General features: G+C 38.9%; 1 protein-coding gene across 1 annotated transcript in view; it reads left to right on the top strand.

Moving 5' to 3' along the window:
• NELL1 (neural EGFL like 1) overlaps window positions 1-14,381 on the top strand; it is a gene marked incomplete at both ends in the record, with an annotated part of 285,943 nt that overhangs the window by 210,962 nt on the left and 60,600 nt on the right. The window contains one exon of the mRNA XM_079537825.1: window positions 13,336-13,431. Within this exon, the coding sequence (XP_079393951.1) occupies window positions 13,336-13,431 (96 nt within the window). The remainder of the gene's footprint in view (window positions 1-13,335; window positions 13,432-14,381) is intronic.

Raw genomic sequence — 14,381 nt, forward strand, 5'->3', positions numbered from 1 at the left:
TGGGTATGAGGCAGTTTAGTCATGATACTGGGAAACTGATACATCTGTTAAGAGAAAGTACATTCTATGCACCATAAAATTAAATGTTGCATTGCCAAGCAATGCACCGAGTATTCTTTCAGTCAATTTTTGCAAATTAAATATTGTGAAATGATATCGTAAGACGGTGATGCTGGAAGTCTATTTTGAAAACGTATTCCACTGGGAGCACACACTACTTGATAGGAAGATTGCAGCTGCCATTTAAGCGGCTTTGTTTTTTTTCTGCATTAAAAATATATTGTGTACTGTTTGCAGGCTATAGCATAGAAGGATATTTCACATTTATGTTGAACCTTATCATTCTAAATGAATCCTGAGTACTAAAAATATCTATAGAGCATATGCTCTGTGGCACTAGCAAACTCTATTGACAAGCTGTGAGGTAAACATGCAGGATCTGGAACATTCTGTGTACATCAGGGAGGAAAATTTTGGTCAGGCACACCAACCTTGAAGTACTGTGCACCTTTGAACCAGCACGTTTGAGGGACACCACACCAACGTAGAGATTATCTCATTACTTTGATTTTTTGAAGCACGACATTGTGCTAGTGCCCATCCAGCAAAATACAGAGCAGCTGATGCAGAATCGTTGCTGTTAGATTTGTGGCCACATAGGCTTTTCTCTGTAAGAAGCAACCAAGGATCTGTATTTCATCTTCATCTCCCTTTGCACTTCCCCTACCTTTGACTTCCTAAAGCATTTTCCATAGGGAAATATCAGAGAAAGGGAGCAGATGGCAGAAACTTCAGTCAGCACTACACATTCTTCTTAGCTATTAGCTAAGATGTTGGTGTGGTTTTGTGTCTGTAGGAACACAAGTCAATGGCATGCTCCTATAAATTGCCACAGAAATGTATTCCTCAGAGTCTTGGAGATTAAGAATTTTGGGGGTAAGTTCTTAGTCACTATGTAAACTGATTTAGTTTTACTAATTGACATGAGCAGTATGTGGCCCCGTGGGTTTCTACAATGCTCTTGGCTCAGCCAAAGATTATACAAGCAAGGATTGTGTTTGCTTTTCTGCTCTTACTTGTTAAATATGTTCTTTTTTAAATTATATTTCCGTAGTCAACTCTTTTCTTTAAAATAAAAAAAAGAAAAAAGAAAAAGAAAAAGAAAAAGAAAAAGAAAAAGAAAGAAGTGCCTTGCAGGTTCAGGTTCTTAATGTGTCTGTCTCACTGGGGGGTTGTAGGGCTTAATTGTTTATAATGTGGAAAAGCTTGAGATGAAAGGAATCATGTAGTAGCAATGTATTATGATGATTATAAGGCTGATGGCGATGCATATCACACCTGCTGTCACACCAGCTTGAGCAAAAGCAATCTAAACCTTTATGCTGAAATTCCAGCGTAGTGGAGAGAACAATATCTGTGTTTTCAGTTATTTTTCAGTGAAGTTTCAGTTCTCAGTGTGTTTTCTCCATTGAAAAATCTGGTGGCTATCTCAGCTGAGAAGATCAAAATTTATTCTTTTTATCTTATTTCCTTACATCTTAGGATAAAACTTACCTGATAAGATTATCCCAGGTAAACTGAGATGACCATATGAACAGGTCTTTTGCCACTGGGAAAATGAAAATAATTGCTAAAAAGCTACATTTTTTTTTCCCCTCAAGAAAACTCTGCTTTTCTGGTAATGCTTTAGCTACTGTAAAGCCTTCTAATTGAAAATGCAGATAAGCACTGACATTATTTCCATCCTATTAATAGTTATTTGCGTTCTCTTTTTAATCCAGCAAATGCAAAGGTCAGAAGAGTAAAAGAGTGTGCAAGTTATCCAGACCTAAGTGCTGTGATATGCCTTAGCAATGTAATTTAATCTTTTTTTTTCCTTCATTGTTTTCTTTATCATTCTTGCTTTCCCTTGTATAAACTTGATATGATTGAGACAGAATACCCTGGGGTATTGCTAATGGGATACAGAGCTTTTCATCTCTTGGCTGCCAGCTTGGCGGTCTCTTAGTGAATACAGTCCTTTATCTGTTAGAGACTGCAAGGTAAGCTAGATTTTACAAATGGAGATTAACTCTTCTTTTCCTTAGTAGTGAAATGTCTACATCTAACATGGCATCTTTCTTGATAAGGAGTGAAGATTGGATGGGTGTTGTGTATGAGCTCTGAACGCTTCCTACAACAGGAAAACAAACAGGCTAAGCAAGACCTTCCTTGCCAGAGGATTCTGATCTCTGAAACTGACAATTCCCATCTTTCGTGTGTTGTGTTCAACAAAATGCAATCATCCTTTGAAAAAGGCATTTTATTTCGGGTGGAATGGCTTGGCAGAATTAATGTGATTTAAAAGATGATGCAAAAGTCCATTAAAAAATATTTTCAGAGGTAATGTTCCTTGCAGCACACCAGAAGTATAATGTTAAGACGAGAGGTAACTCTTCAATTCTAATGTGTTTGTTTAAAGTTACTGCTCCATGTCTAGTAATTTCTTCACAGAATCACAGAATTGTAGGGGTTGGAAGGGATCTCCAGAGATCATAGAGTCCAACCCCCCTCTTTACATATCCTTGATCCACCAGGAGAGCCAGTGTTGTTTTATTTCATATTTTCTTCTTCTACCTTCCAGTATTGTCACTATTGGGTAGCTGCACAGAAAGTGGGGTAGTAGATCAAGTAATTATTTGTAGGGTTTAGCTATCAAAACTAGTACGTGTTTTCAGTTTCAACTGTTGGGCTTGGGAGATTGCAGCAGCCTTTACAATAATACTACTGAGTCTAACACTGTAAAGCAACTTGTTTACTTCCAGCCAAAAGAAAAAATGCTCTTCCTGAAGTTTCTTTACAATTTCAAAACACAATGCTCTTCATAAATGCCACAAGATGTTTTATAGATGCTAGGTGTTTTTTTTTTTTTTTTCAATCACAATACACCATTAAAAACACAAAACCATGACAAATGGCTATTCAATATTCAATTCTTTTTAATAATATACTTTTGAAGATGTTTTTTGAGATAGCTGGGTATCTTTTTATTAAATTGCATAGAGTACCTTTAATGCTACTTCTTACAGGTAAATAAAGTTATGCTTTTTGGAGAAGGCCCCAATCAAGTCTTCTAGGTAAAGCAAAAAAGTGGAATCATAGAATCGTAGAATCATTAGAGTTGGAGTGGACCTTTAAAAATTATCTAGTCCAACTCCCCTGCAATGAACAAGGACATGCACAGCTAGATCAGACTGCCTAGAGCCAGATCCAGCCTCACCTTAAAAGTCTCCAGGGATGGGGCATCTATCATCTCTCTGGACAACCTGTCCCAGTGCCTCACCACCCTCACTGTAAAAGACTTTTTTTCCTTAGATCCAACCTAAATCTGCCCTCTTAAGTTTGAAACCACTTTCCCTTGTCCTGTCATAACAGACTCTGCTAAAGAGTCTGTCCCCTTCTTTCTTATAGTTCTCTTTCGATACTGAAAGGCTGCACTCAGGTCTCCCCAGAGCCTTCTCTTCTCCAGGCTGAACATCCCCAGCTCTCAGCTGGTCCCCGTAAGAGAGATGTTCCATCCCCTGGATCATTTCTGAGGCCCTCCTCTGTACACGCTCCAACAGGTCCATGTGTTTCCTGCCCTGAGGACTCCACATCTGGATGCAGTACTCCAGATGTGGCCTCACAGTGCAGAGCAGAGCAACAGGATCACCTACCTCGTCCTGCTGGCCATGCTTCTTTTGATGCAGCCCAGGATATAGTTGGCTTTCTGGGCTGCAAGGGCACATTGCTGGCTCACATCCAGCTTCCCATCCACCAGTACCCCCAGGTCTTTTTCTGCAGGGTTGCCTCAACCAAGTGCAAGATCTTGCATGTGGATTTGTTGAACTTCATGAGGTTCACCTGGGCCTGCTGCACAAGCCTGTCTAGGTCCCTCTGGATGGCATCTGGTCCCTTTGGTGTGTTGACCACATCCTACAGCTTGGTCTCATCAGCAGACTTGCTGTGGGTACACTTGACCCTACAATCACGGTCACTGATAAAGATATTAAAGAGTTTCAGCTCTAGAACTGACCCTTGTGGGACACCATCTGTTACCATTCTCCATCCAGACATGGAGCCATTGACCATCACTCTCTGGGCTCAATCCTACTAGATTCCTGGGGGATGAAAAACTTAATATGAGCCAGCAGTGTGCTCTTGCAGCTCGAAAAGCAGATGATATGCTGGGCTACATCAGAAGAGGGGTGGCAAGAGGAAGGTGATTGTTCCTCTCTTCTCTGCTCTCGTGAGGCCCCATCTGGAGTACTGTGTCCAGGTCTGTGGCCCCAATACAAGAAGGACTGGGAGCTGTTGGAGAGGGTCCAGAGGAGAGCCACAAAGATGATCAGGGGACTGGAGCACCTTCCCTATGAGGACAGGCTGAGGGAGCTGGGCTTGTTCAGCCTGGAGAAAAGAAGGCAGTGGGGTGACCTCATTGCAGCCTTTCAGTACCTAAAGGGAGCCTACAAACAGGAGGGGAATCAACTCTTTGATAGGGTAGATAACTGTAGGATGAGGGGAAATGGTTTTAAGTTGAGGGAGGAAAGATTGAGGTTGGATGTCAGGGAAAGTTCTTTACGGAGAGAGTGGTGAGGTGCTGGAACAGGCTGCCCAGAGAGGTTGTGGATGCCCCATCCCTGGAGGTGTTCAAGGCCAGGTTGGATGGGGCCCTGGGCAGCCTGGTCTAGTATTAAATGTGAAGATTAGCAGCCCTGCATGTGGCAGTGGGGTTGGAGCTTATGATCTTGAGGTCCCTTCCAACCCAAGACATTTTATGATTCTGCAGCCAGTTCTTCATCCTTTGAACAGTTCACCCATCAAATCCATATCTTTCCAGTTTGGAGAGAAAGATGTTGTGGGGTGCCACTTCAGAGGCCTCACTGAAGTCCAGATAGTTGACAAAAAACTTATGTACCTCAGCTTTCTCGTCTGTCGTTACCAGCTTGTCTGTGTCACTCACTAGGGGTGGGTACGCCCTCCTGGACTTTCCTTTTCTGGTTGAGATATATGTAGAAGCCTTTTTTGTTCTTTGTGGCATCCCTTGCCAAGTTAAGTTCAAGCTGGGCCTGTAGTCTGTACATATGTAATATTTGGGTAGAATCCTGTTAGTCTTAGGCTGAAAGAACGTGGAGCAGAGTGCTGGGATCCAGAGAACTGGAGACACACACAGAATGTAATGTGCACTTCAGGAAAAGTGTTCTTAGGTTGTCTGAATGTTCCATATACTGCACCGGGTTCTAACAGACCTACGATTGCTTGCACTGGTTACTGAATTCTGAGTTTTTTCAGCAAATTCAATGGGATTTTAATCAAGGTTTTGTTAAGGCTGTGATAATGCATCAGATTAGGCAAGGGAAAATGCTTATATTGTGTTTCTAGAATGCGTTTATTTATCTTTAAATTGGGATTGATTAAGCACAACTGATTTCTGAAGAGACTGAGAGCAACTGTATTATGGCTGAAATGGAAGCACATTAGAAAGTTCATATCTTACCTCTCTTCTGCTGCTGCATGTTGGGACAAACGGAACTGCACCATGTTGTGATAATTTGTTGTCTTTAGTTTTCCCAGTTAGGTTTTGATGAAGAGAAAATATTGCTGTAATACTTACAGTTTTTAGTAAAGAAAGAAAGGAAGAAAACGGGAATATACATGTTGTATTGATATGCTACAAAGGAAAACCCCAGCAGTATGGTATTCCATTTCTTGTTCATCAGAAAATACTTTAGGTGAAAATTTTATTAATCACGATGGATAACTTCCACATCCAAAAGGAAGCTCTAATACTGTTTTAATACAAAGGAAATAATGTTTATCACTGTGATTCATTGTACTAATTTTAAAGGAGTTGATGTTTCATTCATCAGAAAAACCCAACAAAAAAATCCACCATCCAAACAGCACCTGAGCCCATCCTGCAAGCACTTGGGTGAACAGCTTACTTCTGCAGTACAAATGTCCACAACTTGATTGCCTATCAGTCAAGCAAAACACCAAGAGAACTTAACATCATTTAACAGCAAAGGAAGGGCCTGCATGGAAGAGTCAGCGCCTTTTGAGAGAGACGCTCAGGCTTCCAAATTCACTTCAGTCTTAATTTCAAAAGTGCTGTATGACAGAGCAGTAGGTACTTGAAAAGATTTACTGTCAAAGCAGCTAAAATAATCTAATGTCAATCTTTACCACAGTAGTTTACTACTTTGGTAAATACTATATATGCAAATACATGAGCAGATAAAATCATGCATACACACACACTACAATATTCACCCATCATTCCTACCTGATGTACTCACTGTTACTTACAATCCTTCCAGATACTTTTCTGTTTTGCCCATTTCCTTCACTCGTAGTGTGCATTGCCTCAAGTTTGATTGAACTCCTTCACGTTTTTCGGAGTGCTTTGATCAAACACTCTTCCAAACCTAAATTTCAAGATCACTGATCTTTGTTCATACTTAGCTTTAAGGAATAGTTTTGTACTTGCAGGATTTGAATAAGTGGGTAGGCATTACACTCATTTCATTTTTGTATGTAATGTTACTCTTACATGTGTATTCTCTATAAATATAAATCAGGAATAACAGTTTTACAATCAGCTGTTGGAGGCCTGAGACTTATAGGCTCTTCCTGAGTTGAACTAATGCATACCTCATGCATACCGTGTATGAATTCTCATGTGTAAATTAGGTCAGAAGTCGCTCACAAAGGTGAGGAACTGCGTGTCTGAGGAGTTATCTTCTGGTATCAGATGTATTCGTGTGCTGATTGTCAGGCTGATCCACGCTCCCCTTTCTACTCCAACATGAGATGAAAATTTTCCATTTGATTCTTTTGCACAGTGTTTTTTCCTGCCAGATACGGCCTTCTCTGACTCCAGCCTGCTGGAAAAAGGCAGCAGTGGCATTTGGCAGAGTTTGTGTTGAATAAGTCATGCCCTACATCCAGCGGTTGTAGTTCACTGAACCTAGGAGAGTTTTGTGCTTTTATAAATGGTACCATCACACTTGAGTACAGCGAAAGAGAGTAGAACCTCTCCTGCACTTTTTGTTTGTGTGCTTTCTCTTTACTTTCTCAGCTGTCCTCTAAGCCTACCTCAGCAACTGGTATCTTCTGATTATTCTGATATTTGGCTAACACAGTTGGATTGTTATCAGCTATGACCTTGTGTGTACTTGGCTGAGAAAATTCAATCAGCTAATGAAATTGTGGTCTTTCCATCAATTGATTATCAAATTGCTTGTGTGGCTCAGTTACTCCATCTCTTCCAAAAGTCAGCATGTTTTTTTTTACCCATGCAGCCCGTGCCTGACCCCTTCCTCACCTTTCCTGAATGTCCCCTTTTTCACTTGACGTACATGTAGACTTGGAATTCAGACAAATACCACCATTTTACAGATCACCTCATTGAAAATAAATCAGTAAGATGGCATTTCAAATACGTGTGAGAAGTCAATATGACTTTCTCTTTTATAGCACCCAGTGCAGCAGCCTCTAGAAATCTGCTGATTTAGGAGGAAAACAGAGATGATGTAAAGTTTGGGTCAGTGCTTGCTGAGGCAGTGACTGGAAGGAGTGTTCTACATTTCAGGTAGGGAATTCAGCACTGAGCAGAAGCCTGCACTGGGCACCTGCAAAAGGTGTATTTGCTGATACTTTTCTCCATAACTCCCTGTACCAATACATAATCTTTGAAAAGTGTGTCAGGCTGAAGCTCTAATTGAGGTCTTTTAGAAAGTGGCTGTAGGTTTAATTGTAAAACAGTAGTGTACGGCTTCATACCTGTGTTTGACTATGAAGTACAAATTCCTCTTTTTGCTGTATCTGCTTACATACTGAAACTGATGTTATTATGAGGCCAGCTATGGTTCTGGATGAATGTGAGCACCCAGTACTTTGGGGTCAAAAATGCAAAGAAGGTGATATTTTTTTGCTGTATAGAGGGCATGGGCTCACCTTCAGCTGTGTTGCAATTGCTGCTGCCAACTGAAAACCCATTGCTAAAGCACTCGCTATTGAACCTCTCTTACCCTTTATGCTGTCAAATTGAAGAGGACTGCTGCTTAGTAAACAAATTGTACAGATGCTCTTAGAACATTGGTCCTTGCTACTTCCTGGTGCTGCTGGGACGAAGAGAAAGCAAGGACTATCCATTCTGGACAGTTACTTGTGAGTTCAAATATTTGCTCATGCTCAAGTGGAAGAAAAGAGACCCTAAATAAATTAGGTGTTTCTATTTTAATGGAGTTACTTTTTTTGAAAATTAGTGGACAGGTAGGATAAAGAAAAAGAAAAGGAGTACGATAAATAACAGTCATGCTTGCATTATATTAGGTCATATAGTAGGTCTTGCCTATATTAGCTATATTATACCTATGATATAACTGTATGTATGCCCGTGGTATGTTGTGGTGGCTGATGTATTTAGCTGTGGATGTGTGAACTGTGCTGCACGAAAGCAATGCTGAGAAACAGGCCTATTAAAAGGTACATTTATTAAATGTATCTCAATATATGAATTTTTATAAAATTAATTGTGTGATAAAATTAATTCTGTGATATATCATTGTTACTTTATTGGAAAGTTAATTTTGGTGTGGATCAGGAAATAGTGTTTAATATATGTCAATTTTACTAGGGAAAGTGACTTTTGTATCTCTTCACAGTCAAGTAATTTTCCTATAAATTTATAAGATAATTACTTTTATTTGTGCTTTTCTTTTAATAAAAATGTGAATTATTATAATAGATATTTTCACTATATGTTATATAATATCTAATAATTACTGTCTTACACTTAGAAGTAAGAATAAGAGCTCTCTCAAAATGAGAGTTACACAGTGCAATACCTGCTTCCACATAGCAGCACGGTGAAGTACTGAATTGTACTACCATACAAACAGGATACTGAAAGTAACTTCTTTAGCTTTTTGGGAAAATAGATTGGAACCCCAAAGCCAAACTGCCTAGCGTTTTCTGAGTCTTATAAGTAGAGTGCTGAAGAGAGGCTACAATTTTCAGTACTAAGCATTTGAAGCTGTACTTGACGTGCTGCTTCCGTCCTGGCTGTCTTACGCATTGGTATCTAGATCGAGGAAAGAAGAAATAGAACAAAAAAACCCCAAAACAATAAAACAAAACAAAAGTTTCTTGCCTTCCTCAAAAAAGAAAAAAAACAACCCAGCATTAAATTATTCTTTTCCTTCTTGCGGATGTCCATAAAACCCTCAACTGGGAACGGAGATAATTGTATTTATCTGGATGGGCCTGTACTCCGTAAATAAGTTGACTGTGGATGTGCAACTTGAGCATGTGCAGGACATGGTGCCAAGTTTGCTGCTTTTTTTTTTCTTTTTTTTGGATCTGTAATGTAAGAATTTCTTGTCCCTGCAACGTTCCACAAAAATGGCAAATTGAGCAGATTCGTCATTTTGATTGCTTCGTACTTGACAAATCTGCCAAGGAGGAAATCAAAAATCCAGCTCCTCTGCAGAGAAATTTTATCTATTTAGGAAAGATCTTTATATGATAAAAGCTTTGACTATGGAGGAAGAAATCCATTAGCATTACAGAGAGTAATGTTCACTTGGGCAGAAATCTCTTGACGTTAGTAGATTCTGTTTCCTTTACAACAAAGGTTTACTGTCATAGCCTTTACTGTAATGGCATCTTCTCTTAATTTTCCTCACGAAACCTTTATTGCAAATTCAGTAACCATATTCCTTTTCAACAAGATTTCCAGACTGAAAATACTTTCAGAGGCAGGATCTACTTATGGGAATACATTAGAAGAATGATTGAACTGTGATTTATTTTTCTTGAGTTCACTTTTTCTGAGCAGGAAGGAGACTACAGCCAAGGTTTGTAATTGGGAGCTCTGAGGTACTATTGGGGCTTTTTCCAGCCATAATAGAGTTTTGATATTGGAGGGTCTAAACTACGGTGCAAGTCATAGATCTCCCAGCCCCTAAGATGTATGACAAACCATAAGCACCAAAGCAGGTAGTTTTATGAGAGCATGGATACTCCAGTTGATTTACTGTTCAGTCACAGCTGCTCCCTGTTGGGTCCTCTGTTTTGTGAGTAAGGTGTAAGTACAGAAGTGATGTAAAGATTTTCCTTAATTGATCCCTCCTACTGAGAGTACAAAGGAAAAACACTATTGCTGGGAAATAATTAATTTTGATAAAATATTCTAAAAGTTTTCAGTCAGAGGCAGAAATCTGTTAAAGAAGAAAGTTCAAATGAGTGAAGCTTGTAAAATTACAAGCAGTTGAAATTGAGTTGCTGTCATAATAGATTTTGAGTATTCTTAACATTCAGAGCTGTGCTATCAGCACTGCCTGAGCTCTCATTTCTGACAGTTCAGAAAAGTAGCCTTCAGACAAACGTGCTGATTTTGTAACTGTGTTCACAGATTTGTGGTTTTGATGTTCTCTCTTCCTGCAGACCTACAATACAGGAATTAGAGGGTTTGTAGAAGAGTCATTTGAGGAACAGCAGGCTAATTGTGGGCGTCTTCCTTGGCATTTCCTTTTCTAGCATAAAAAGAAAGAAGCAATCTCCGCCACCAAAGCCTGAGCAACCAAAACAAGCCATTCAGAGCAGCTGGTCTGGATTACAGGGACCTTTTCAGCTTCTACAGAAATTGAAAAGAAGCATTAAATTCTTTCATTCTTCAATCATTGCCCAACTTCTTCCACAGTTGCATACTCATTCTGAAATCCCTGTGACAGGCTGCTGCCTGGGTGACTCCTCCCTACTGAGCAGTACAGGATCTTGTAACACTGTGATCCCTATAGCTTTTTATTTGTTGTATATTTTTGTGGGTTTTTTAAAAGAAGATGAAATTACTACATTATATGGTACGTAAAGGAGAGATGAATTTCAAAAGGCTTAACAAGAGCTCTGTCATGTTCGCCTATGCACACAGGAGATGTGCTTGGGGATTGGTAAGCACGAAGGATCAGGAGGACCCATGGCAGGCATCCCATTTTCTCTCCCAGATACCAACATCATGCCTAGCAGTGCCTGCAGGTAGTAAGACTCCCCTGCTGCAGATGGAACATAAGTTTTGCACTTAAAAGATCTCCAATCTCATCCCAGAAACCAAGAAACCTTTTCCTCCTATTTATTTTAAAAGAAAACAGAACAAAACGTGAGTGCACTGTGCATGCCTCGGGATAGATATATTGTAGGAAGCAAACATTGCACTGTATTGGTTATGGTGGCAAATATGGTGGCAAAGCTCTTACTCAAGCCCCATCAATAAATGCATCTCTCCTCAGCTCTGATGACTTCCAGTGGACATGTGTGATTGTTATAGATAATGTTTATTTTTTTTTATGACCTTTATTACTTCTACTTTAAGAAGCTTGTTCTTTCACTGCACGTATGTGGTTGTTATAGAAAATAAATATACAGATTTTAAATGCTTTATTACTTTATTTGAGAACTTGGTATAGTTCTTCCCCTGTTCAGTGTGGTACATACTGCGAAGAAACTATTCACTTTTTTTTTCCTTTCTTTGCCCTTTATGTCTGCTTTGCCACAAGCTCCAATTCTTTTGTTGTGCAGAAACATCACTAATTCAATCTCTGGTTCCTCTTGTTTTCAAATAATAATTAAAAAAGTAGATGAATTTAACTGGCACCTTTTCTGAGTATGCTGAGACTAGAAGTGAGCAAACTCTCTCAAGAGCTACAGCAGGCACCTTTTACATCTCATCATGTTTTTCATGTTTTCTTTCTTGCTACTAATTTCAGCTTCCTGCAAATTCATACTTTTCTACAAGTATTTAATGAGAAAGAATCCCCAAGTGCTGTTCTTAAATCTTATTTCCCTTTTAAGTGGTTTGAAAATAGATATATTTCAGCAGATTTGCATCTGTGTGTCTGTGAGCAGGAAGTGTTACTGGGCAAGAGCAGTGCTTTCTCCACACCATTGCCTTGTGCCAGTCATAGTAGAGCTGATGTTCCCCTCTTTCCATCTTCTCCAAATCACTTCAGCGTTCCTCTGCCCATGTTATCCTGCACAAAACAGTATGATGTGTTACAGATTATGTTAGAGTACATCGGTCTCTGAGTTCCATGAAGATAAGATAATGTGCTCTTTTGCCTCTAAGCAGTTAAAAATTACGAAAGATGCTTCCTAGTCCTCAGTACTGTCCTCTCTTTCTTTTAAGTGCAATGGAAAATAAATCTAAAACATTTATTCTGTTATCTAGCACTTTAGGCTTTTTCATAGCATTTGTAACATCTTTTTGCCAATGCTCCATCTGTGATTTTAGCTTGCAGAAAACACTTTTCAATTCTGTTATTAGCTTAAATGCAGAGAGCTACTGTTTAAATATTAATTGTTACTTCCTTCATAAGTGCAGTTAAGCTCACTGATTAACTTGTGAAGCTCAATATCTATCTAGGAGAGAGTGAGGACTGTGTTTGTGGGTTCAGGGCCCACACTTAGCCTTAACCAAGTTTTTGTTGGAGTGAGCAGTGCCAAAATGATCATGTCCTGATGCTTGCAAATTCCTTTCCTCTTCCCTCAGTTCCCCTCCTTGCATATGCATTCAACAGAAGGCAAGAATAAAAAGTATCATTGAATTGCACACTTATTGGGTGCATCAAGGACTTCCTGCCAAACATGTATAACTGAGAAATATCACAGTGCTTGCTAGAAAAGCTGTGAGATTCATCATTTGTTTCAAATCCTAGTTATCTGACATGAACAATTGTGAAGTACTTGTGCGTTTCTGTCAAGAATCACACTGTAATAGAGGCATTCTCCTGTGCTTGACACCTTCTCTTTTCAGTCACAAGCCTCCTCTTAATTCACCTTTTGATTCCATGAAATGTGCACTAATTCAAGGTTTGTCATTTGTCAGTGCACTTACAAATAAAACAAAAGGAAAATACGATGTTTACGGACCATTCAATAAAATGCATTGGATGGAGATGAGAAACAAGCAGTTAGCAACGTCTGACCAGCCTGTTCTCCGTGGATCACCTAGCATTGAAATTGTAGTACTTATATTGGGTATAACTGAAAGATCAGCCCCATTAAAATTGCATGCCATATTTTTCCCTTTTTTCTTCCAGATGGTTATTAATCTTTTATTGGTGGTTTGCCGACGGTGTAATCTGAATTTTTCCTTGTATCATTTAAATGACTTATTTCTCTTTATGTTTGCAGTTGGATTGAATTTTAGTACTTTTAATTCTGTTTAGAATTAGGATGTTTTTGTTAGTAGCTTGCAAATGCATTATAGATTTGAAAAAATACTAAATAGCATCACGTATTCCTTTCATTTTTCAGCATTCTGTGAAGAAGGATGCAGATATGGTGGAACTTGTGTAGCCCCTAACAAATGTGTCTGTCCTTCTGGATTCACAGGAAATCATTGTGAGAAAGGTAAAGTTTTGCTGAAACTCAGTTTCTTTGGTAAAGAGGAATAAGATATGCTGCATTAAGAAACTGTTGCTTTCCATTGTGTTGCTTTCAATTCATTCTGATTGATGTTTTCTCTTCAGTGAAGATATGTATTTTGATTCTTCTGTAGCCGCGTTTCTCTTCAGTGAAAAACTATATATTATAAGTCCTACATTAAACAAGGGAAATTTTAAGTGATCAGGGATGTATTGGTTTTGGCTTCCAGTGGACACTTTTATTAATTACAGAGGATGGTAGGTGAGAAAACATTTATTACACCTATTTCTGTGATGCAAGCTCAAGGTCACCTTCTGCTTTTTCTGAATCTATTGGCATACTAGATCAGAATTCGGATGCTTCCTTTTCCCTGGAATTCTCAATTAATTTTTTTTGTATGAAACAAACACCAAACTAGAAATGACTGTTAAAAAGCCAGTTTTTGACTGGAACCAGAGCTTGTCAAGTAATTAAATAATTAGTGTATAAGTGTCTGTTTAAATCTCGGCTGTTCTGGTACAATGGAGAGTAATTTAAAGCCAATTGTCAACAAATTTGCTTTGAGTAGCTTCTGAAAACTGCTTTTATGGATGTACTTAAAAATTGAATACTAAAATCCCATAGTTTTTATTTGTCAGATTTTTTTTTAATGATTTGTGAATAAAATAGGCTGTTAATATTTTTGTCATCTTGAATTAATTTGAATCCTGCTTTTTCTTGCCTATGGCCTTTGGATTATTTGTTTTAAACAGAACTAAGCTCCCAAGCTGCTGAGATTCAGCAATAAGACAGCATTCATGCTCAAGCAATATGAGCAGAACCTTCTTCAGAAGTCCACTCTAATCCTGCTGGCTACCCTCTCTGATGTGCTGTTTGTTCATTCCGTTCCAAAATGTCTGTTATTCAGAGGACACAGTACAAGCAGAGTGATGCTG

Source organism: Tetrao urogallus, assembly GCF_951394365.1.
Source record: "Tetrao urogallus genome assembly, chromosome: 6".
Classification (NCBI taxonomy): domain Eukaryota; kingdom Metazoa; phylum Chordata; class Aves; order Galliformes; family Phasianidae; genus Tetrao; species Tetrao urogallus.